Source organism: Botrytis byssoidea (genome assembly GCF_014898295.1).
Source record: "Botrytis byssoidea strain MUCL 94 chromosome Unknown BBYS_043, whole genome shotgun sequence".
In the NCBI taxonomy this organism is placed as follows: domain Eukaryota; kingdom Fungi; phylum Ascomycota; class Leotiomycetes; order Helotiales; family Sclerotiniaceae; genus Botrytis; species Botrytis byssoidea.
Genome location: NW_024065884.1, coordinates 81,671 through 106,435, shown reverse-complemented (window position 1 = coordinate 106,435; position 24,765 = coordinate 81,671). Strand labels below are relative to the sequence as shown.

At 43.3% G+C, this 24,765-nt stretch overlaps 7 protein-coding genes across 7 annotated transcripts; 4 read left to right on the top strand and 3 right to left on the bottom strand.

The window, feature by feature from the left end:
* Positions 1 to 8: 8 nt before the first annotated feature.
* Positions 9 to 925, top strand: EAE97_011870 (uncharacterized protein; the record flags this gene model as incomplete). Its single annotated transcript, XM_038882384.1, has 2 exons — positions 9 to 198; positions 264 to 925. 2 exons carry the CDS (start codon positions 9 to 11, stop codon positions 923 to 925), a joined length of 852 nt encoding a protein of 283 aa, XP_038726780.1.
* A 445-nt stretch (positions 926 to 1,370) lies between these two features.
* Positions 1,371 to 2,472, top strand: EAE97_011869 (uncharacterized protein). The gene is made up of 3 exons (XM_038882383.1): positions 1,371 to 2,076; positions 2,134 to 2,238; positions 2,290 to 2,472. Exons 1-3 carry the CDS (start codon positions 1,517 to 1,519, stop codon positions 2,384 to 2,386), a joined length of 762 nt encoding a protein of 253 aa, XP_038726779.1. The 5' UTR covers positions 1,371 to 1,516; the 3' UTR covers positions 2,387 to 2,472.
* A 926-nt stretch (positions 2,473 to 3,398) lies between these two features.
* On the bottom strand, positions 3,399 to 6,253 carry EAE97_011868 (uncharacterized protein; the record flags this gene model as incomplete). The annotated part of the gene is given in 4 exon segments (XM_038882382.1): positions 3,399 to 4,446; positions 4,468 to 5,150; positions 5,190 to 5,574; positions 5,589 to 6,253. The coding sequence occupies 4 exon segments, from the start codon at positions 6,251 to 6,253 to the stop codon at positions 3,399 to 3,401; spliced, it is 2,781 nt and encodes a 926-aa protein (XP_038726778.1).
* Positions 6,254 to 8,916: 2,663 nt separating this feature from the next.
* On the top strand, positions 8,917 to 10,332 carry EAE97_011867 (uncharacterized protein; the record flags this gene model as incomplete). Its single annotated transcript, XM_038882381.1, has 1 exon — positions 8,917 to 10,332. The coding sequence occupies one exon, from the start codon at positions 8,917 to 8,919 to the stop codon at positions 10,330 to 10,332; it is 1,416 nt and encodes a 471-aa protein (XP_038726777.1).
* A 2,878-nt stretch (positions 10,333 to 13,210) lies between these two features.
* EAE97_011866 (uncharacterized protein) lies at positions 13,211 to 14,614 on the top strand (the record flags this gene model as incomplete). The annotated part of the gene is made up of 3 exons (XM_038882380.1): positions 13,211 to 13,303; positions 13,361 to 13,493; positions 13,584 to 14,614. The coding sequence occupies 3 exons, from the start codon at positions 13,211 to 13,213 to the stop codon at positions 14,612 to 14,614; spliced, it is 1,257 nt and encodes a 418-aa protein (XP_038726776.1).
* Positions 14,615 to 19,586: 4,972 nt separating this feature from the next.
* Positions 19,587 to 19,889, bottom strand: EAE97_011865 (uncharacterized protein; the record flags this gene model as incomplete). Its single annotated transcript, XM_038882379.1, has 1 exon — positions 19,587 to 19,889. One exon carries the CDS (start codon positions 19,887 to 19,889, stop codon positions 19,587 to 19,589), a length of 303 nt encoding a protein of 100 aa, XP_038726775.1.
* Positions 19,890 to 20,893: 1,004 nt separating this feature from the next.
* On the bottom strand, positions 20,894 to 24,203 carry EAE97_011864 (uncharacterized protein). Its single transcript, XM_038882378.1, has 7 exons — positions 23,563 to 24,203; positions 23,449 to 23,505; positions 23,313 to 23,389; positions 23,093 to 23,251; positions 22,444 to 23,033; positions 21,323 to 22,389; positions 20,894 to 21,226 (listed from the first exon to the last, which is right to left on the bottom strand). The coding sequence occupies exons 1-7, from the start codon at positions 23,795 to 23,797 to the stop codon at positions 21,033 to 21,035; spliced, it is 2,379 nt and encodes a 792-aa protein (XP_038726774.1). The 5' UTR covers positions 23,798 to 24,203; the 3' UTR covers positions 20,894 to 21,032.
* Positions 24,204 to 24,765: the final 562 nt, after the last annotated feature.

Here is a 24,765-nt window from a genome sequence, read left to right as displayed (position 1 = left end):
CCGCCAAAATGCCACCGAAAAAGAAGAAAGGAAGCACCCGAGCCGCTTCGACGCCAGTTGAAGACCAAGATGCCATGGCAATTGATACTCCAAAAAAGGCCGAACCACCAAAACCAAGCTACAATATCTTGAAAGACCCATGGACGGATGAACAAGAAACCTCATTGTTCAAGGGTATTGTCAAGTGGAAACCGGCGGGTAGGTCGATAATCAGTCTTCAACGTATGGTTTGGCAAATCAGATGAATTAATCATTGAACTCAGGTATGCACAAACACTTTCGCATGATTGCACTTTCAGAACATCTACGGAATCACGGTTATGATCCTCGTGTCGAACAACATACTCGGATCCCTGGCATATGGGAGAAGTTACGAACCTGTTACAATTTGGATGTAATCGATGATCGCGAAAATTCATTCGATTACGAAGAGGATACCGAGGCTCGGTTTCCCGAGTTTACATTACCCGACGAGGTATATGGAGAGATGTGTTTCATGCGAGGGAAACGAACGGATGAAGAACTAAGTGAAGCCCCTTCGTCACCTTCAAGATTGATGGAAACTTCGGAACCAAAAGAATCACCAGAGCCCGAAGTTCATGGAACCACCAGAAAAAGGAAGAGGGGAAAAGAGAGAGCAAGTACTGTGGACACAACGGAGACGAGAACATCACCACCTGCACAAAGCTCGCCACCAAAATCTACCAGAGCGGGAAGGAGTGCCAATAGAGCTGCGGGAAAGGCGAAAGCAGAATCGAGTTCGAGGCAGCAGAGTGTTGCAACCGTCACAACCGTGGAAGATGGAGCTGAGGACGACGAAGAAATCGATGAAGGCCTCGAGGGAACACCGACAAGACCTAGAGGGGCGGATACAAAGAGATCTAGGGCACAATCTTCCAACAGGAAAAGCAAAAGGAAGAGATAATGTAGGCGTATTTGTGTATATCTTTATTGTATTGAGACATGATCATGAAGAGCGAGGCGTTCTTTGGTGGTTGCTTATACTTGTACATAGTGGTTCGTGTATCATATGGCGTATGGCTTCATGGCATGAGATGGAGATCGGACTGGATGTTTTAGTAGCACTTATACAAACAGCATGGCTGGTGTGAAGAAGTATTGCCCTATTAAAAGTGGCTGGCCTTATACTGTAGAACAAAAAGCGGAAACGTCTTAAAGAGCTTCTGCTCGGTTTAGAGGAGATGTGATTACGAGACGATGCATATATATGAGCTGTATCTATAGTTTATATCAAATTTTCAAAACCCCATATCACGGTCACAACTAGATCTATTGCACAGCCACAAACTTTTGTCTGCCCAATGTTGAGCCGCCTTCGAAAGCCAGCTGGGCACTCACCAATAGAACTTCACCAATTTCTAAAAACCTTAAAACCCTGGCATGAATTCGCCGCCAAGACTTGCCGAAGCTCCAAAGCTCAAGATTCGCAAACGTCACGATTTATCTCAAGATAACGACTATTGACAGTTTAATACAACCATTGAAGTTGCCCAATATGCGTCGCACATTACGGCAATTTGCAGCTGTTAAGCCTGCCAGATATCTCGAGGCCAACACACCCACTGGTCTTACTGGCCTCCACACTCATCCCTCGCCCCGCTCCGCTCTACTCTACCTTTACGCCTCTACCCTCGACAAATTGAAAGAATTCCCCTCCACATCTCTGTACCGCCAATCCACCGAGGCCCTTACAAACCACCGCCTAAAAATTGTGCAATCTGTTGTGCCAGCTGGATACGATGAATGGGCAGCGAAGGCAAAAGAAACTCTTGCTGCGCATCCAGAAGTTTTCACCACCCCGGAGGGTGGCATACACTTTGATCAGGGGAAAAATAAAAAGTTGAGCGCGGGAGGCAAGGTCTTCGTGCAGTCGGAAATTGCAAAGGAGGTCGATTGGAGTAAGGAGGAGTGGGACGGAGAGGAAGGAAGTGCAGAGTTGGAGGGTGTGAGGACGACACAGGAAAGAAAGGGACAAAGTGTTTTGGCTAAAGAGAGACCTGGTGAGGATGAAAAACAGGTTGTCTGGGAGAACGAACCTGCGTTGAATGTCGATCAGTGAGTTTGATTTCTCTGCTTAAGATGAGATGTGCAGGTACTGACACGCGATGGTAGAATCGAGGAAATTGAGAATAAGATTGGCGCTGGATTGATCGAGGAGGTCATTCAGGTCGCCGAGGGCGAATTGACCCTCACTAATGTCTTATTGAAGGCCAAAGTGTAAGTGAAATATCTCAACTCCTTTCGATTCTTGACTAATTGAAATTGTAGATGGGAGGATCTCGAGGAGAAGCCTGTCGAGGGGCAATGGACATATTTCATGCGCGACAGTGGCACCCCAACTACCCAACAACCACCTCAAAAGTAATGCTCTACTTAAAGATTCGAAACCAAAGATTATATAGTAGAGTCTGTACATAGAATAAATACATGCAATGAATATCCTCCAATAGAACTTCATCCCTTCGTAATGATATAACCATAGTCATATCTGCAAGTGCAGGTACGCATTTAACCATTGATGCCTTAACTTCTCAAGTTTACATGGACACAGCATGTAACACTAAATTCTCAAAACTACGAGCAGGCAGTCATCTCATCAATGCCCCATCAAACACTCGACGATGAACTACTTCCACCACTCCGTTTCTTCACCTGTACTCCCGGCTTCACGCCAACAATGGTCCCCAAGGCTCTCACCCACCCTAACTCCTCATTAGGCTTTGCTGCTCCCCACCAGGCTGGGCTGCGGTAAATCCAGGTGGTGGAGGAGGAGGTGGAAAGCCACCGAAATGTCCTGGTCTAGGAGGTACAGGTGCGGGTTCTTGCCTTCGCGGCTCCGGAATTGGCCACATGTGCATAGTTATCGACCAACCAGGCTCAATAACTGATTCCCATACTTGAGGGAGGATAATTTCGCCTGTGGGGCCAAGGAGATCATAGTGGCCATCATTGACGTGAGGACCAATGACATCGACATGAATGAAGGCTTGTTTCACTCATTCTTCCATTCCCTAAGATGGTAGCAGTCAGCGAGGAATCATACAAGTGTCAAAAAGCGATGAGGATTAGTTGTAAAGAAGAAAGAAGGAAAAAAAGGCATACACTCCATGTGGATACTAAATGGAACCGAAACATGAATTTCCTTCCCACGGCGTCCTTGAACTTTATGGCCGGTTTTACTCCCTTGTTATCGGATGCCACAGGGGAATAGGCTCGATCTTTTCCATTGGCAGCTTTACTTTCTGCAGCTTTTTTCTTGTATTCTTCTTCTGCTATTTTTCTCGCATATTCCTTTTCCGCTCGCCTTTTTGCATGTTCCTCTTTCATCTCCGCCATTCTCTTATGACGTTCTTTTTGCCTCAACTTCTCAAGATATTCTAGTTTCTCTCTCTCTCTAGTTTCGTTCTAATACTTTCCTCCTCTGACAATTCTTCTGGTGATGGGGGCAACGGTATGTGAGTAGGATCAGTGCTGGGGGTCGTCCGCCTTGGATAATCATAATAATTTCCATGACGGGCCCATCGTATTGTAGACCGTCTTCGTTGTCTTCCTCTGTCTTCCGGAACATCATCATCATTCTTTACGATGTTATCTGTTGCAAGTTTCCCTTTCTGCTCTTCAACAAGGTTTTCATTCGTTCTTTCAATTACATGTTTTCTCTCCTCAGACGTTACAGAATGCTCGGATCGGCGCCGGCGATGTAAAATGTACTCTCGCTTAACATTGCGCTCGTAAACATCTCCACTGCCTGGATGTTTTCTGCTTCTCCTTCTAGTCAGCTCCCAGTCGTCATTTTCTCTCATGCGTCTTTCCAAAGAACGACGTTCACGATCTGTGGCATAGTCCGAGTCTGCATGACCTGGGGATGGAGATCGTTCAGGGCGTCTCCCCTCAAAACTGTCTTGCTCTCGCCAGACATCTGAATCTGACTCCAATGGAGGTAGTGGTATCCCTGCAGAGTCTGGTGTAGATGGATGTGCTGGAGAATTGGCTGGATGCGAATGGGCTGGGACATCGAAGTCATCAATTATACCTGTTGTATTGCGTTTGCCCTTTTTGCCCTTTTTGCCCTTTTTGACTTTTTTGACTTTCTTTGAAGGAGATCCCCAGCTTAGCTCAGGGACTATTGGTTCAGGAAAAATTTGATCGGGATCGGGCAGCGGAACACTAGTTGGGGGTGTTTTTGGCGGGGCTGGTCCGGCGATTGGAGAGTGATCGGAAGCAAGAGACCCCGGAGGATTATTTCCAACAGGCATGGGTTTCACCGGTGTAATCTTCGGTGAAGATGAAATAGAATGAGATCTAGAAGGGGGAGAAGTTGGGGGAGGTGGAGGAGGTGCAGAAGGTGAAGATACATGGTGGTTTGAATGTTTAGGATATGATAGGACGTTCTCTGGATCTGATTTTCGATCCAGAGGTTTGCGTCTCCAAAACCGTCAACTCCACAATCTTGGCACCTTTTTCTCTTTCCTGCGAACTAATAAATCGCCATCTATGGATAGACCTGGAGGCAGACGAGCACTGCCTGTAGAGGATGAACCATCATCGCCATCTATGGATAGACCTGGAGGCAGACGAGCACTGCCTGTAGAGGATGAACCATCATCGCTATCGCTATCGCTATCGCTGTCGCTATCTGTATAGCCAACACTGGAGGAAGAAGCAGCTCTGCGTGGATTCCAAATATCAGTGATACGCGACCTGAGAGGTTCTTTGATCCCTGCTTTGTATGAAATGATCTCACTGCCAGAAATTGATGACACAACCATATCATCAGCTTCTGCCGTCACTGCAGCAGACCCGTACTGTTGAGCAAATTGCTCCAAGGTCATTCGCCGAATACTATCCGCATAAATTAAAACTGTGGTAAGCATACATACTGGAATAGCAATGACCCAAAATATGAAGAACTGATCTCCACCCGGCTGAAAATTCCCACCCATCGAAAATATTGCCGCAATTATGGAGAACGGGAGCAATACCCCGCCAAGATAGGTCACTCTGTTGATGCTTTGGCGGGTTTCTAGATCCAAGGCTTCTCCTCCACGGATATGCACTCCCGACTTGGAAGAAGCCGTGGAAGTGGTATCATCGTCATCCCCATTTTCGCTCCCACTCTCAGTTTCGGTCTACATCTCAAGACCCTCCTCCACAATTTGTCCCCGTACAAATAATTCTGCATAACGCTTTGCTTTCTCCAAAAGTCTTTTAAATCCTTCCACCCTAACGACATAACGAGGGCTCCGGGAATCCTCAGCACGATCCAAAGTCCAAATATTAGACTCTATTAGATCACACACTTGATGTATCTCGTGATAGGGAATTGATCTAGATGCACACGCATGTTCAATTACCTCGCTCAAGGCAAATTTCCATTGTCTGAGTACGATATCAGCAAGTATCTCTGTAAGGTCATCCCAAACCAGGATGCTACCTGGCAATTCTATAGAGTTGAAAATATCGTCTGCTAGAGTCAAAGTAGGGTCATGTTTCCGGGATGGTTTCCATGTTTGCATTCCTTCCGGAAGACTCTTGAGGGCATTTGCAAGAATACTATGGTAACCCACAGTCTGAAATTGTGCGCCTCATCTTGCCCAGGGCTGATTTTCGAGAAGCAATAGTACTTTACATAACTGCCATCAGTATATATTCTGCATTGAAAGAAAGTTTGATAAGTTTCACTCCCATCTTCTTCAGGAAAGCACACTAAAGTCACGTGACATAGTTTTACACTTATTCCATTCCAACCTTCATTGGAGATCCCGATCGTTTGACACGGTAGCATGAAATCACCCACAACTCCTTCGTTGGCTTCGGGCAGCGGGGTAATGTTTGCCGTAATCTCAACATGGTCTAGAGCAAAAGTCCGAACTTTCTTCTCATCCTCTGGTCTCCTTGAAAATTTCAGCTTATTCAATTGCCCACTCTTTCTCATCGCATGCGAATCAAAAATATCCACATCTATGTTGAAGTGTGACCCTAAAACTTGTACATATTCAATTGGTAAGCCTTCCAAAACATACAGTCTCCTCTCCTTTTGATGCGGTAAGGCGCACTTCAAGTGATTTGAGAGTTCATCTGGGGTTGTGAAAAACTGTCTCGTGAGGCTACCATTTTTGTCTTCGGTGAAGCACGATGTGTGTGGTAATTCGACGTTGAAGCGTGGGGGGTTAGGAAGAAAGCTGGGACTTGGAGGATTGTCGCCTTCAATCTCGACGGCAATGCGAGCCATTTGAATGTAGCATTTATTTATTCATTTACGATGCTCATTATGTGGGCTTCTTCATTTCTTATTGATTCTTGCGGTTAAAGGTTGTGCCTGGCAAGAGTAATTGCGCCCCCAAACAGCCCAGACAACATGGACAGGGGGCTGTGCATTAGCGATGAGCAGCCACCGATATACTTCTGGTTCCACGGAAAAGAGAGAAAGTTTATAACATTTCCAAACATATATGTGCTGACTATTGCTGTTTAGATAGAAATTTGAATAATTTTCCATGATTCAATAAAACGAAAAGAGAATCCTGTATATGTCAAGACTTTTGAATATTGAATTGGGGTGATAAGGGCCGAATTCTAAGTCTAGTATGAACACAGTCCGTAATATCACGAAATAGAGGGAAGTATTTGCGAGAGAAAATCATCAAGATGACTGGGTAATATCTTGGTACAGTGTATAAAAAAGCTAATGGTTGGCTGTGGGATTAGATTTGTCAGTCCCTAATATCTTGCTTTACGAATTGGATTCAATATCGTCAGTTCGTGTTGGTGTACATAAAGATCTCGACACTTCTATATGATAAATTCATATGCCGTTGAGGGATACATCGTCAGAAGCGAGACATAAATCATAGGAGCCACCCTTGAAATCTAATACATTTTTGCTGCGTGAAGTCATCCCACTGGCCCTTAACTGGAGGCATAAAGGTATCTGTGTTGTGTTTTGGAATTGTTCTACAGTACCAACGAACGCCATCATGGCGCGTATGTGGATGTGTGTTGAATTTCATGAGCTTGCTTGCCTGCTGTCGATGTCCAATCTCATCCACCAACACTTTTAGAATTCTAGCAGCTTTTTCATGATTATTAAAGGGCCTTGTTTGCACTTTTCAACCATGGACCCTTCATCTCTAGTCAAGATTTTTCACATAAATTTACATAAATCTTCCAATTTCTGTTCTCATTTCCAATATGGGTTCGCCAAAAGCACATCAAACCCTTCCAAAGTCTGTGAAAGAAATCGTTTCGCCCCGAAAAAGTTTTCACAGCCAACTGTATAGCTTTTTACCGTCAATGTAATTAAATCACGTAGTAGTCACTTCATTCATAGAAACATTTCATGAACCGCTTAGGCTGGGTTAGGGCACTGGCATGCTAGTATTCAAGCATCAGAAATGTAAATGTCATCGAAACTAGTTGAGAAAACTTTCCAAAAGATCCTAATTTCCATAGATGAATTGGTAGCAAGCCCTAATAGACGAAAGTGATCGACAAGAGTCTTCAATGTGATTGGTGGGAATCAGATTTTATTACTAGTGTGAAAGCATGAATGATTCACTGCATTTTGGAAAATTAGCCCCTTTTTACTTGGCGAGATCATTTTCAAAATGAACTCAATTCCGCGGAGATTCACACCATTGATCAAAAATTGGACAACGAGGAGGCCATTCCCCATCAAATTACCTTGAAATCATCTTAATTGTAAGTATAGAGATACACTCTGAATATCGCAATACAAATGAAAAGTATGAGCCCGATTGAATGCACTCCTGTCATATTGGTCCTGGCATTTATTACCTAGGTAGTTATCTACCGGGCCAAAACTAAGCGAGACTAAGGAGAAGCTAAGTGCAGACGAGATGTAGTTCTAAAGAAAATCTATGAACAAAAATAGTTATGACGCCTTGATGATTGTCAAAATTCAGTCATATCGCACAATTGATCAGCATTCATACACAGGTGACGACTTGGTATCTGAATGATGTATTCCTCAAAGATTAATTGGCTGGTCGAATAGTAAGAGCCGCTAGTTTATCTCCGTAGTTTCTACTACAAGCTAAGTATTGAAAGTAGGAACAGAGATTTCAAAATTCGTGATTCATCCTACACTAGACCAAACGGTTTGAAGCTATCTTACCACTTTCGGATTTCCTAAATCCGATTCTGACTGTGATACGTCATGTAAGAGGAAATCTGGCATCTTCTAATGTGAACTAGGAGCTCGAAAAACTTTGCGGGGTTAGTAAATCGTATAGATATCCTGACTTATCTAGCCTGAATGGAAATCCGAGGACTACTTAAGAAATCCTTCAGCACAATTTTACATCGAAACCGTATCGCATACACATCCTAGACCATCACTCATACAACTTCCATATACTGATCAGATTTCTCAATCACCATCTCTTCAAGTATATCTCATACACAATTACATTCTATCATCATACATACCACATTATCACCACCAGTCAGAATCAAGTTCTTTTCTCAACTTAACATAATTTTGATATTCACAACCATCATTACCGATTCAAAGGTCTCTTTTGATATCACGTTATCTATATTACATTCAATCTATTACTATCATTATTACCAATTCAAAGATCTCTTTGAATATCACGATACTTATATTACATCCACCCTATTACTTCACAATCACATACGATTGTCTTACACTCTAGTCTATCATAACTACTATCACCAATATCAAATATCGCCTCACACTTAACGACATTTTGTGTTTATCTCGAATCTACGCCTTTACCGCCACAAATTCGAATAAATCTAAGGAAACTACATATCAAGTCATTACAAACCTCGACATCGTCTCGACATAAAATTCTTCAATAGAAAGCAAACAATTCACTTATTTCAAACTCCACATCTAATTTCGCAATGTCCGCTTCGCTGTCATCGCTTCGACAATCGAGCTCCCCCAGTGGAGTTTTTCGCTTCCTCGATCTTCCTAGCGAAATCCGCAATAAAATCTACGACATGGCAACATGTGACATCGAAGATCCCGAGCCACTTGATAATCCAGACAAAATATCTCTCAATGTGTTTAAGAATAATCTTAACACTAATCTATTCTTAACTTGTCGTCAAATCCACGACGAAGCAAAATACGTCATGATGACCAAGAATCTTTTCGTCGAAGTCCAACTATCGGGAGTAGGAAGAAGATTGAATAATGAATTCAAGCACATGCTTTCTCTATACAGAGTCCCAGTTGTCAGTATCAAGGAAGATATAGATCCAGAAGAACGTTCTTTCGATGGCTGTGTCGTAAGATATCGCGTATCTTGTGATGAACAAAGAAGTGTATGGGAACGAGACTCGATTGATGCCTTGGTCATATCGCATCGTCACATGAATCAATTCCTTGAAGCTATTCACCAGACTCAATGGTTTATCTCAACATGCACAAAGACACGTTCGTATCATGATATCACACTTCAAAACCCTTTTGTCTCCAGGTCCACACACGTTGGTGACAGTCGCAGTCACAGTCGATTTTCCATTGAGGCCTTACAGAACAAAGAAGAAGCACTTTTATCTCCATTCTCCACTATCAAAGAAGGCCCAACATATATTTCAAAGGACTGGTCTGGATCTTATGTACAACACGACAAGACGAGACCTCCCGTCGTTTCCTCTATCACCACTGAAAGCGTGTTGGAAGACTTAGAAATGTTAATTAGAAAGGGACGAGACCATCACCTTCGAGGTATATACTTGTATGCCGAAGAATTCTACAAGCTTACCGACTACAAAATTTCAGTTCTGATGAGCTCCCTTCGCAACACGACAGTCACCAAACTTTTTGAAATGGAAGGACTCGACCCTGACGATCAATTAGCCGAAAGAGAACATTTTGAGGATGAACTAGCCGAGATATACTCCACAGTATGCTACCGTCGTGCAGAAAATGCTCTTGCGGATATGCGTCGTCTTGTAGATAATGGTTTGGGTCAACACTCACGCGATGCGTGTGACATTATCCACAAGATGGCGTCACAAGGTCGAGCACCCTTATCATTCCCTTTTTTCGTACCAAATCCAGAGCGAATTGCAGATCACATATTCATGGAAGCTGTTTCATTCAGGCTATGGGAAGAAGTACGCAGGGGCGACCGATGGAGTATCGATAAGGCTTTGGAGAAGGTAGAATCAGGTCTCGAAATGGCTCCCAATCACCCTGGGTTGAAAGCCGAAAAATATCGTATCGTTCGTCGAAGAGTGGAATCGATCCTAGATTTCTCTATCGTTTTGAACGTGGCTCATCCTCCATTGTTCGCTGAAAGTACCTAGTTCTACTATGAGTAGTTTTATTCAACATGCACCTTGGATTACTAAGAGAGATAAAGGATTTTCTTTTGTCGTAGCATCTGAATGATTTGGTATTGCAGATGGATGGACGCACCTTCTTCAGTTATATGATTTGTATTATTTTGTGCTTAGGCTACTATGATGGACGGTCCTAAATGAGCGAGGACCCTCTAACCTGGTTTTATTGTATTGCAGATGGATGGATTTTTTTTCTTTTCAGCAATTTGGATTGTTTTGTGCTTAGGTTGCTACGATGGATGGTCTTAAATGAGCGAGGGCCTTCCAAGTTGGTTGTAATGTATTGCAGATGGATTGTTATGCCTTTTTTTTCAGTTGATGATTTGAATTGTTTTGTACTTAATCTGTTACAATAGATTGCCCCTAACGAGCGAGGGGCATCTAAGCTGATCGTTGTTTGTTTGTTTGTTTGTTTGCTTGTTTCTCGGAGTACAGTACAACAATGAATTGAAAGCATTTTCGCAAACTTTGTGTGATGACCACTACCAAAACAAATTGGTGTTGTGCCAAATCTGTCTGAACCGATCCATGTGACCTTCAATAATTCAACCATATTTGATACAGATTTTACTTCACTCTGCTCTGATTCAGTGATGTACTCTACTTATATTGATATAGAATGGGACAAAAGATCATAACGGCTAAACTTTACAAGAACAGAATCCTGTAAATTACTCTCTACCAACAACTTGTTTCTTACCGCGACGATGATGATACGCCACCCACCTAAGTCTGCATTATGATGCGGAAAACAAATTATTCCATCCTTCAACATCTCTGAAACGTAAGAGATGACACCGCATATACATCGATATTCATGACATTAGGTATCGGCACCAATAAGATGTATAGAAAAGGTAAATTTACAAAGTATCAACATATATATGAGTCAAGAACGTCAGCATATACACTATCAGCCGATTACCCCGCCCCCTCTTTCACCAAACGGTCATGTGATGGGATGATAGGAAGCTAGGAATGATGACTGGAAACTGCACAGCAATATACAAAAAAGTAATATGCAGGGTACTGTGAAGATAGTGATGATTTAGTCTTCCCTCTCGAAGGGAAAGTACCTCATGAGCTCACTACTTTCAAAAACGAGGCACATGATCAAGAAATTTCACCAAGCTAGTCTTATCTAAGTACCGGCAAAGCGACGGCAGATATCATTGGATGCCCGCAAAGCATCAATAGCATCAATATTAAAGTATTTACTCGGCGTAGGGAGACGCGCGTCGTAAAGGCTCATCAATTTTGAGATAAACGCGGCGATAGTTCTGTGCGGGAGGCGTGGGGGTTATAGAAGCCCGCGTTATACCTGGGCTATACTATCACTAGTGAGTTCTTGATAATTCTCGACAATTCCGTATTCCAGATGTGTTTGCAAGTAATTGAAGCAACATTACGTTTGGCATGAATCTGTTCCCTTTGGAATACGTTCGTCAAGACAATGACTTTGCAGACAGCCTGATATGTTTGCTAGGCTTGCAACTTTTGGTAGGAAGCTCTGGAAGATCCTTTTCGATGTTATGTCGGATGAACCAATAGTAAAGTTTATATTTGCTGATCTTGAGGCTAGACTAAACAAAAACGTGGGATGAGCCTCAAAAAATTATCCTACCGAGTCTACCTCCCTGCCTCGCCTAGATTTGAAATTTAGTCAAAGCGAGAAATGATTTTGGTCGGTGCTACGTAAAAATCTCCGACTTCAACGTCGGTATCCATACGCGCCGGAATACTCACCGAGAAGTTCAATGGTCATGCCATGTATACTTTACCAACGGCCCCATTTTCACCATCATCTGCAAAGCTAAGGATGCTTTGAGAGCCGCTGATCTTCATGACTCCGGCTTGGATACTCTGCCGTCAGTTAATTTCCAGAAAGGGCCTTAGTAGGGAGACAAACATTCATGTCCCTTCTTCTGCTGAAGTCATCCACGGACAGAAGTTTCTTTTTGACGGAAACTACGAAACCCCCTAAATTATTCTCCCTTGAGCGGCTCCATAGTGGTAATGAAGAGTGCGACTTGCTTGGAAACGCGATGTTAAATTGTTAACCAAGGGTTCTCACATAGTTCCCCGTCATGCACGAGTGTGAACTTGACCTCTCCGGATCATTGACTCGAATCACCGAAAAGCTCACGAAGATCATCTCTTTTGACATTTCGAAGCAATTTGTGGCGATACGTACACTAAGTTCCAAACTCTAAAATTGGTAGTGGCTTTTGGATGAGGTGGCCGTAGAGATGGCGTCGAGCCATCTTATCTGACGAATAGCCAGCTTCGAATTGATCAGAAATGAGATCGACATATGCAATGGCTATGAGGTCGTTGATATTTTAATGCTATAAATGTAGTTTCAACTGGCGTGGAATTTTTCGCAGTACATCGGGATCGAGACTTTGACAAAGCTGTATAAATTATTGCACTATTACAAGGCCGAATTAAAGTTGGAGAATGCACACCACCTGATATATACCGTTATTGCAACAAGCCCGTTTCTCATTTCCAAGTACTGTGTATCAACTTTCGCCATGGCTTCTATTATTCCCCCCTAGTTTTTAAGTGTATGTCATGGCCAAGTCACCGGTAAAGACGTGAGGGACATGATGGAAGAAATGGAACATATCTGGGTCGATAATGATGAGACCAGTTTAAATGCTTTTGTGAAGGGTGTATGTCCATGTCTGAATTATGCACTTGGGTCTAGTAACCGAGGCGAGCGAACTTCCGCTCAATGGATTCAATTTGTATTTCATGACTTTGTGACACCAGACACTGCTACTGCTACAGGATATGTTGCTTTGATTAGGATTTATTAAGAGCACTAGCTGACTTTATGAAGTGGTATGGATGTATCAATTGGCTTGAAAGCACTCGCGGAGAAAATCATGGACTATTTGTAAACGATTCCTTACCTTTCTTCAAGCCAGTAAGATTTGTCTGAAACTCTGTGGTTTATTGAGGTCAAGTAATTATCATTCAAAAGACGGCGAATGCGTATTTAAGTATGAGTGACAATGCAGCTTTAGCAGTTGTCGCGGTTGCAAAATGCGGTGGTTCTAGTTCGGGAATAAAATTACGCGTCGGCCGGATTGATGCAACATCGGCAAGTCCAGCTCGTGTACCAGGACCGGCAAAATATTTGAACACAACTCTTGCTCAATTTGCAGCAGCTTGATTTTCTACCAGTGAAATCATCAGTCTAACAGCATGTGAACATTCATTGGGCCGTGTTCACAATCCTGATGGCCCAAATGTTTTCAACTCTGCTTTTGTGACAGCGACCAATCTCGACAGAGTTGAGCCGTTCGACTCGACTCCTGGTGTCTGGGATCCAAACAATATCAATGAAATATATCTGACATCAACGCAACCATTCAAAGTATGTCAGCGGAGGCAGCATTTCAAAAAACCGGAAAAAAAAAACACAAAATGCAAATCGTTGTCTGAGAAAATGATAGGAGTTGTATCCAGTAAAGTAACCTTCTCTGATACAGTCCAACTTATGGAATGGAAAGCAGTAGACGTAATGATGGATATCTCCTTGTTTGGAGATGTTTCTATCTCAGGGCTTATCCGAAATCTCTACACGACCACCCAGCCTCCAAAGAATATCTCTTATAGTACAACGTCTTCCACTGGAAACTCCTCAACTGGCACCAGCAGTGATTTATCTGGTACTGGGACTTCTATCTTCGGCTCGACTATCTATTGGCCACTCAATAGTACGATTGCTCTCGGGACGACCACTTTGTCTTTCAGCAATGTGCCTTGTCCAGTCAATGGCAATATTTTTGTCTTGCCGGCACAATCTTCCTTCTACTCAAGCAGTGGATCCATCATTGTCAAAAGTGCTACATTAACATCTGTTAGTGGTAATGAGGACATGACAGCTGTTTTGTATGTTCCCACCAAGCAAAAAGGGACCATAAGTCTAAAGATTGTACAGCAAAACGTAACGTTGACTTCGTTTAGTAACGCCCGAGCGTATACTCTGTATTCAACGGGTACAAAAAAGGTATCTTCCACCGGGACAGTAATTATCAGAGTTAGTCAAGGTGGTTCCTCGAGCCGAATTGTGAAGAGTACCACATTTGGTTCAAAGTTTGCCTCGATTCTCAGAAGGTGGGTGGGTATAATGTGGCTAGGAAATGAAAGCCCCCACTTTGATGTTATGCGGATAATAGATAGTTTATCATATAGGTATACTGAGATGGAAATGATGAATGATAGTACTTGATCACAATTTCGATTGATCATATGATCGCTAGTTTCGGTGAAAAGAAATGGGTCAATACAGTAAGTAACGCTAATGACATGATGAAACGAGTAACACTTTTGCAATCAATGTTCTCTTTTTCTTCTCCCCATCAACATCTTTCAATCAAAGACTTCATACCATTTTGGAATTTTTTACCTACTTCAAGTGTCCTGTCGCCACTTTCGACTTCTCTGCCATTGAATTGTTGGTCACTTCCGTTTCCATCACGCTCGTTCCATTTTTGGATGCGCTATGTCCTCTTCTATCACGCCACTCTCCAGAATGGAATGATCCAACGTTGTATTTCAACGGTATTCATCCCAAAACATTCTTTCTTCATTCTTTCCTTCTTGTATCGGGTGTCGGCAGTCAGCATACCGAGTTTAACCTGTCATACCCTCCTACTTTCTCACGCCAAGCTCTTGATTGCTGCAGCCACCGCAAAACCCTTCATTGTGTCATTGGAATCACGTATAGCTCGTATTTTTTGTGGTTAACAATCTTCCTCTGGGCATTCAATTCTTTTCAGTTCGCTGGAATCAATCACAAGACGATAGAGGGATGTCTCAAGCTGCCACGTCGCACCTCACATGCAAACATAGAGAGGAAAGCCATGAGATTCCCGTAAAGTGCAATATCCATTGCTTAGGGTGCTGTTTCCGAGTAGGCTGAAAGTTCTGTACTCGGGCAGAAGAATAAGAACCTTTCAGATTGTGTGACAAGCGCCTCTCATATGAGCTGTAGTCTGACTACTCTCAAGGGTTTCACGACAGCCTTCATCAGCTTTCCAGAAGTCTTGGATGCAATGTAACTGTCATCACATTTTGTGTATCGCAACTGGCCAGGTTTCTTCCATGGAAAGACTTTTGCCAGTTTGCATGAAGATTTACATCACAGCCTCGTTTGTTTTACATGGATCTTACAGGGTTTACGAAAGCCACATGAATCAATCTTTCAGAAACAGACACGCAGGAACAAGGAAATTAATTCCAACGACACTTGGCATCTTCCATTATTAAGCAAATATAAATTATCTTAACAAAAATTTCGGGACCAAAAATGATCCAACAAACAAACGTGCAATTAGCACATCATCAAGAGCCAATCCTATTCCCGAGTTCAATCCATGCCAAAAGACCGATACTGTCCGTCCTTCTCAACCCAGATAATCGGGTTGTATCCCATGCGCCTATGCTCCGATGCCATAATTCCATTATTTCCCAAAAGAGGTAACCCCCACTTGGTTCTGTCGAGAGGGTTTCCAAAGCATAAAAATAATCGTCCCCATGCCATTGTGTGTAACTTTATCAGCTTACACTAAGACAGGATGATAGTTCTCTCCTAAAGACAATCTGTAACCTCACACCAACCGCAATAGTCGTGATCGCCATACTGCTCTTCTTTGCAGCATTGCACGCAGCAGTTGTTGACAATGGGAGTAATCTCGATGACTGCCATTTTGTTGTAATGAAAGCAGTAGATTTGGAAAGAGAAAGAGAGGTGCGAATAGGCGTCTCGATGGTATGAATGAGATGAAGAGGGAGTTGTTCGGTATGCTTGAATCGATGATTATTTGCTGGTGATAGAAGGCTGAAGGTTGGATTGTTCGATATAAGAGAGGATCAGGGAGAAACTTTTCGAAGCGGATGATTGAAGCTCATTCTTAGATGAGGATCTCCTTGATATTTATATACTTACATCCAACGTCAGGCAACAATAGATCCCTCCGACAGTCTTTGCCCAGATTCTTACGATTATTTGGTTATCAACACCTGCTCACCAGATATCAAAGTAGCCTGTTTCATCTATTTATTATAATAACGCATGCACAAGAGAAGCAACAGACTAGGGGTGCATGTCACAGCCTCGGCACCCATGTCCTGCCCTGCATTCGTTAAGCGGTGAAGAGTGAGGCTTCCATCGTCATCAACCCCTCTCCTTTTCTATGCTTCCCTCTTCGAATATTTCAATTGGATCACAGTGTAAATCCTGCCATCGAGATCCACTGTCGAATTTGCTTTGCCTACCTCCCACCTACGCTCACTATCAACACCAGCTCTTTATCAATCGACGGGCATTTGCTACCAAACATAATCCTCATATGGTTAGTCAATGGGCCGGTCGAAACAACCCCTTTTACAGCTATGCGGGGCGCCTTCATACCTTGCGTGTACATCTAAAATGTGCGACTACTGGTGCTGCAGTTTTAACTACCTTCGTTGGATCTCTTAGCAAAGATTTCAAAGACGCAACAGTTCTCGTAGAGTCGATGATGCTACTTATTGAGACATATTGGAACGGTACAAGATCCAAGGCATTTCGAAGTCTACTTTTCCGGCTTTTCCCAAAATATTCTCTCATGCTCCACGCGATTTCTCCTCTTCTATTTTCAGCCCAGAATATATTGGCCAACCCCTCCATTCACGCCACCCAATATGCGGTTTCGATCTACTAGGGTACGCACCGACTGATATTAAGCTCCTGCCCTACATCTTCCCCACTACAAGCTTGAATTTCACGAAACTTAATTATCAAACTTAATTTACGATGCCGGAAGCCCACACATTGCCGCCCTAAGTCTATCTGTGCAGACATGTCTGTAGGGCGATGTGGAGTAAATCTGTATTAACCTCAGTCACAATAATGAAATGCATCTAGTGACCGATGATCACTGGCACAGCTAACCCCCAACACTACCTTCTCATGTAAATCCATGTTCTAAATCACACAATCCATGACTCCTGTGTTTCTCTCTATTAATTTGCATCTTAATCATCATCGGCACGAATTTAACCCCCAACCAACATTTACATAAGCTTCATCAACGTCAACGGGGGGACGTCGGACCAACTTTCGGCCTGACCCTTTCTGTCGGGGTGCTTCGACTTCCCTGTTGAAAACTCTTGAACTTCATGCCACAAACCGAATCGGGTGCGGGTAGGGGATGAGCCTCCACGTTAGCCAGGGTTTGACAAAAAATGTCTTACATTCATTTCAGCATTTCCCCTGAGCTCCATATCTCTCTGTAAGTACGAGAGCTTCTCAGCCAGCCCAAGGAGCGATCATCATTACCAAACAAGTATGATTTATCTTCACAGCTAGAAGCTCGACATGATCACAACATGAGAGTCGTGTGTAGAACCTGTTCAGTTTCTTGCGTCTAGAATGAGGATTTTGCTTTCTCCACTTATGTCTTATGGGAATTGCGTTTCTCACTTCTAAATTGGTATGTACATACATATGCATTCCTGAGCGCATGCAAAAGAAACTTTCAAGGCTTGATTGTGTAACAAAACTGCATTTATTGTGTGATTACAATGGATCATTCGTACAAGTTCTGTGTTAGGTGAATCCCGATGAAAAGCCAAATTATTTGTCCTATCATCTCGATCATCTTGAACGCTTACGATTTAATACTTCAGTCGGAGTAATAGATTTAGATACCACTGAGCTGCTGGCTTATCCCTGGGCTATAAATCACCAGTTATAATGTGCACAAGTTCGAATAACAACCATTGGGGGTCAGATATACGATGTAGTATGTGGATCTGGACATGAGACGATTGACTTGACATTCCATGTCAGATATCACCACTGCAAAAGGATCAAACCACCGGGCCACCGGCTCTAATGTATCCAGTACACCACTATGCTTGAATGGCTTGACTAAATACTCTCGCAACAGATATCCCTGAAACTTCGAAAATCTATCACCTGAAGATTGAAGAGCGTTATACGGAGCCGGCGCAAGTTTTACACTGCTACCCTCTATATTCTAATTCAATCTAACCGAGTATTTGCCGGAAACTTCTTCTCCTTGAAATTTATATTCCCCCTTTACCCTTCTTGAAGTTGACTGCATAATAAACCGCTGCGCTCCCGAGAGAGTCTCGCCCATTGAGCAAACTGCCGTTTTAGTGGCCAAAACCGGGTGAGGTATGGGTTGCGAAACCCACCAAGTTTCTTTGTGGGGTTATTCAATCTATATCAGCTATCAATCCACCCCCACAATCTAGATACCTTCCATTTATGGCCCAATATCGCCTCTGGGTTGTCTTTTAATTGCTTCTGGACATTACCCATTCCAGTCTGGGCCATAATTCGCAACACCCTCCACTATGACCCCTCAAAGAGTGCCACACAGGTTTCCCCACGATCTTCAAGCACTAGAATCGCTTAAATGAGCATATATCCACATTGAGACACACTGAGATCGCTTGTCTGGTACGTACTAGTATTAGCTTCTAGATTGGCATTTGCACTCCAATAAGAAATGCAAACGAAAGCTGAAATGGATGGGCCGAACATCATCTTGTTTAGCCGTTCCCATCATAACGTGTCTTCAATCGAAATAACCCGTGTGTGCCGACTTAGCTCCGCGTCAAGTAATCACTGTTCAGACCAGGGCTAGAAATCTCTATCACATCACGCTTATTATTTACAACATTTCGTCACAATTTGCTCTATCCACTTTCCGCGGGGCTGAAACGGGGAAGCTTGTCGTGTAGACAGGCATAATACAATTTCATTTCCATCTTCAATGCACTCGGCATTCTCACTCAGCCAGTTCATCCGCTTCTTGTAGAAAGTATCGTCAGCAATGCAGGATCCATCCGGTCATTGATAGCGATGATCATCTCGGGACGGCTTGCCAAAATATTTAAACCTCGACCAATTTTCAGCTCTGTCTGAGCAATTTGCAAGTACTAGTACCTACCTAGTGAGCCCTGGCCTCCGAACCTCTCGCCAAATCTATCCCCAAACACCACTCTTCACGCATTATTCAGAAACAAAACACACCAATCTGGCACGCGCGCACGTGCTCTATTGTGACCAACGAACTGCATGCATTAAGTAAGGCTATGCTATGCTATGTTATCGTGGGGGTCCAATCCATCCCATTCCATCTCATTGCTCCAGCCCCGATAGAACAAAAGCTCCCAGCCTTCCACTAACCCCATCCCACGACTCTCGGGCCGCATCCTGCACTTTCCTCTGAAACATTCGCGAGCGATTCTCCGAACATGCGATCCGAGCCTGTCTGTACGAATCGTCGATGCCACACGATGCTGCACCACGCCCGCGAGAACGAGGGTCGGAGACGGCAATGATTACTGGTATGTGCGAGAGCAAAGGTCGGGAGGCGAATCGTCAGATTTGGATCGTAATGCAATACAGAGGCAGAGGCAGAATAGAGACTCACCAGACCAAGCTGGATATGCATACGTAAGCGCTGGAGTTCTTGGATGTTCATATTTATGGATGGGTAGTAATGAGATAAACAGGCATGTTCTCCACACTTTGATCGTAGCATATCACATGGTATTAGAATCTCACATATCCGCTATCATATCACATCAAGACCCAAGAAAGATGCATGAGCGAGGCGCGGATTTGTGGCACCTTATCCCATCTTTCCATGATGTGTGTATATTATCTTCTTTACCTGGAGGCAGGTATAGATAAGATTGCGTCAGTCAGAATCAGCAATCTAAAATCGCTATCTCGCTGGCTATCGCTATCTCGTGGATCCAGCACAGATACTGCACCACGCAAAGCGGTAAGTTGGACATTTTATTTGTGACTCTCACCGAGCGGAGCGGGGATGAATGGTATGGATATGGATCTGTGCCTCTTTCTACCTCACTGTTCTGTTTAATGATATGGTTCCAGTAACAGAACGAAGGATCGCGTTGCATATGCAATACTCGATTTGGGGAAATGTATAGAGTATCACATTATTCCGTTGCTGAGGAAAGATAGCTCTTTGATGCTCACCGACCGACAAACCGTGCCTCCATCTCACATTTCCCATCCCCATTCCATTCCCCTACCTTTTGCCCCTCATTTTTCTCGGTCCCAGAAAAGTAGGCAATGAAGGATTACATTGCATATGCAGACATAATGCTGCACCCATACTTGGAACAACAGCGCTCGGTATCAATTCAACAAATCTCTAATTTTTTGATCCATGAGGTTTCCAGATAAAAGTAAGGCATTTGTAGCCTTAACGCTCACAGGGCAACAAAACGTGCCTCTATTATGCATATTCTCGAGTTGCACAATACTGTGGGGTATGCTGCGTGACTCTTCGATATATCGTATCCCTGTTTGTAGTCGAGGGCTAGATGAGAGGTATGACAAATTGTGGGGAAATGGGTAGGCATAATATCGTGTATTATATGATATAAGATGCGCATATACCTCAATCGAAAGCGACAGTACATCAAAAACAAGTTTTCCATGCGTGATGAACATGGCAATAACTCCGACCCATGTGGCAATAAAAATTAACAGTTTCACTATTTTATATTCTGGGGCTACAACCGCTTCATTGTCCGCTTTGAATTAAAATGTACAATCTTTCATATGATATCATATCACCTCCCTCTAATCATTAGAAATGTCCCGGAGCCTTTCCAAAATATCCACCGGGAGATACCTTCAGATACGGTATCGAATTCGAATCATCGGTATCAGAACCAACATTATTTCCCCACCAGCTAAGCGTTATATTATTGTATGTTAATGCGAAGAAAATAATGATGGTTGCAAGTGCTGTTCCTGTATCCATCGCGGCTTGGAGAAGATCTATACGGGTTGTTAGATGCAAAATGCAAAATAAGTAACGGGAGGATTGGTGAGGAGCGAGGAAAAATGTGAATGAGGGGCAAGGAATATACCTACAATTATATCTCTTCCACCACGCGAAAGATCTCTTCCTGATCAAGAAATTGAACAAAAATCCAAATATAAACCAGAGCGAATACTGCGTCGTGTTCGCCGGTGGGATATTTCCAGCCGCGTTGAAGAATACCGGTACATTGATATATCGTACCCAGCTATTAGGATACCTCCTATAAATGAAATAGACTGCAATTGTAACCACCGGTCCAATAAGGAAGAAGTAAATAATACTATTATAAGTCTGGCCCGCTTGGAACATTCTTTGAGGACCAATTGTTCCCCAAATAAGCGAAGCATTATACACGACTTTTGAACCTGCGCACGTGAAGCGCTGTGTATTTTTCGAACTGCATAGATTTGGAATATGTCCCAACATCCATCTCAATACACCTGTTTGGGTAGCAGTTGCTAGGACCGATGCATATACCTGTCCTACGAAAAGTACACGTGGAGGAATCTGCATGTATTGACCCAACTTGAGATCTTGAGCGAAATCCAAACCGTGTTTTACAGAGTTGTATCCGTAGCATTTAACCATCATGTTTGCGATAGGTTTACCAGGCCAGGCATAGCCGGCTATCAACTCGGTGATGATATTGAGGAAGATACGCTGATTTGTTGTGCCTTCGAGGATTCCTTCGGGGATAATGAGTGTGACTGCCATGCCGCAACATACGACGATGAATCCCCAGACTGGAAGACCTGAATCCCAGTATCGAACTGTGAAGATGCCGAGACCAATGATAACAACACTCAGAAGGCCGTACCACCAATTGGGCACTTCTTTGTAATTGTTCATGAGTCGTTTATGGATATCTTCACCTCCGGCTCGAGAGTTTCTGAATTTGGCCCATATTTCAGCTCCGCTGTAGAGGTAGGTGTGAACGACTATTGCCGTGACGGCCGCAAATGAGAGAGCGTAGGATATCGAATACGACATAGAGATATACATTGGAGAATATTCTTCATATTTGCCCAGGACAAAGTCCAGGTTGGAGTCGATGACGCGGGAGATATTATAGCTTGACCCTGTGTTGTCGAACGTGCTCGAGGATAGTAGTGGGAGACTAGTTTTTTGTTAATGGGCGAGATATTACGAAACTAGGTAGTATGGTACTTACTATGCACTATTCCAAACATTACTGTAGTACAAAATAGGTGATAAAAATAGATAGAAGATTACTACGGCCGCAAATGCATTGCAGGTAATGTAGAAAGGTGTTGTGAGGGGAGTACCGGCATATGTAATCTGAGTCCAATCGAAACTAATTGGTAGCAGACCCAAACCAGAATTCATGCCAAAGATCGTATTGACGACTTGATTTTTCGGGACGATCCAAGTGATAAAAGCAAATGTACTCAGACTTGTCCAAAGGTAGTCTGGGAACCAAAAGATAACAAATGCGAGAGTTGTGAAATAGGAGAAAAATCGATAACGGGATAAAGTCCAACCGTTGGCTGAGAAGTGTTCTTGAGGTTCATGTAATGAGCGGAAAAGAACTGTGGAGGGTAATGCAGCAGGCCAGATGAGAGCTGCCGGATAGACGATCCACCGGCGGGCAAGACCTGCAAGGCCGAATCCAAGCATTTGGGTCGTTAAAAGAAAAGCAAATGTGAATCCAGCACCGTTGTCATGGTTCCAGTAAACGGGACTAACGATTGCCACAAGAGCGCCTGTAGCATAGGCAGCGCTGGCACTGATGTTCACGCACTTCAAGATTATTAGTTCTTTCTCGGGATGCAAGAGTTAGGGTGCAAATATAGACTTACAATGACTATTAGGGCATGTTCTTTCACAGAGAATTTTCCCGGATTGATGTCTAATGATAATGCCCCAAGTGGTACTCTCCATCGAGGTAGTTTTTCCCAGGCTCGTCCAATGGGGAATACTAATAATTGTGCCACAACATATCCGATACTCAAGGAAGGCTGTACTTGATTAGCAATTGTGTTAAGGCCAATAAAAAATGCGTATACTATAATGACATACATAGCGTAAAGCAAAGAATTGATTAGCACCAGCGAAAACGATGACGAAGACAGTCATGAGCACCCAAGCGCGAAATGCTATATATAGTCAGGACGAAGAACAACCAGTCATCATAAATCAGCATAAATTTACGTACTGTTGCAAGGAATACTTGGATCATCTGTATTCAAGACACAAGCAGCGACCTCGGGAACTAGAGGCATTCATGTAAGTCTCTGAAGGTCGCGAGTTGGAGGTGTAGAAAACTCACAAGGTGACTGATTACCATCAACATTCCATTGAAAAGCCTCTGTAGGTATAAGCTCAACAGCTTCAACTTTCTCACGGAGTTTTTGTTTTTCGAATTCTAATCCTTCTCCCTCGAGATCCGCCACGAAGGGATCGATAGTGTCTTTTGTTCCAGCTTCATGTTGCCTATCTGAGTGTTGAATGTCATTCTCATCATCCGGACTATCAGATGAGATGTGCGATATTTGGGCAGACATTGTAGCGAAATAGTTGATCGACTACCCCAAAGCTCGAGGAAACCAGGCTTAAATGACGAGGACAGGATGTGCCACGAAGAATCATGAAAAGGAAACATGGGTTTGATCCCGGTATATAAACCACGAGTGAACCAAGACATACTATTTCTACACTTCTCTGTTTTCTGAATTCGCCGCTGGCCATACCAAGTTGCGTGATATTCACTAGAGATAAGCAATGGGACAATGCTGGAAAGCATTCACACGCACTTGGTGTAGATGCCCCATACTTATGGGGTAAGATAAGAGCTCCATGCAGTACTATCCCAATTCATCTATCAACCTTCCGAAGACCAAAGTGATGAACGTTGATAAGACGAGAACTCTATATAGCCCGGCCCTCCGAGACATCTCAATTCGTATCTTGAAGATGGGAGTATATCAAACTCTTTGATCATTGTTGTTACGGGGGGCTACTTTAAATGTCAAAACCCCACAAAATTGTAGTGAAATTGCCTTCATGGCGTGCTCATCAAAGCGGATCTCATTACGAATACAATATTGAGATGAGGATAATTTGTCCGGAAAAGAGAAACAATGTGTCGATAGATTGCCGACCAGATTACCGGTAAAATCAACCAGTGATCCCTGGAATGGCAAATATGAAACCGGCATTCAATGCATGCGAATTTCTCTTGCTGAGATTGAAGAAACCTACCTACCTAGGCACGTGCTAGGTACTGAATTCATTATTTTGAATATTCAGCTACTCGAATCTAGGGCTCAACCCTATTAAAGCTATTATACATTGAAGATGACATTCAATAGGATGGGTTTTAACAAGATGGCTCCTTGGTTGAATTCGAAACTTTGGCTTGGCTGATTTTGAGAGAGTCTGAAATCCCAAATCGTCCTCATACATTGACCCCCACTTTGTCGCTTCAGCGGGTACGGGGAAATTCCCCTTTACCGCTGATTCGCCGGATAAG

Bases quoted from the DNA above. Each gene is read 5' to 3' on its own strand.
- EAE97_011869 (XM_038882383.1), top strand. From the start codon at position 1,517: ATGCGTCGCACATTACGGCAATTTGCAGCTGTTAAGCCTGCCAGATAT. The intron at 2,077-2,133 runs GTGAGTTTGATT...ACGCGATGGTAG, and splicing joins CCTGCGTTGAATGTCGATCA to AATCGAGGAAATTGAGAATA. The intron at 2,239-2,289 runs GTAAGTGAAATA...TTGAAATTGTAG, and splicing joins GTCTTATTGAAGGCCAAAGT to ATGGGAGGATCTCGAGGAGA.
- EAE97_011864 (XM_038882378.1), bottom strand. From the start codon at position 23,797: ATGTCTGCCCAAATATCGCACATCTCATCTGATAGTCCGGATGATGAG. The intron at 23,506-23,562 runs GTGAGTTTTCTA...GAATGCCTCTAG, and splicing joins TGATGGTAATCAGTCACCTT to TTCCCGAGGTCGCTGCTTGT. The intron at 23,034-23,092 runs GTAAGTCTATAT...ATAATCTTGAAG, and splicing joins AACATGCCCTAATAGTCATT to TGCGTGAACATCAGTGCCAG.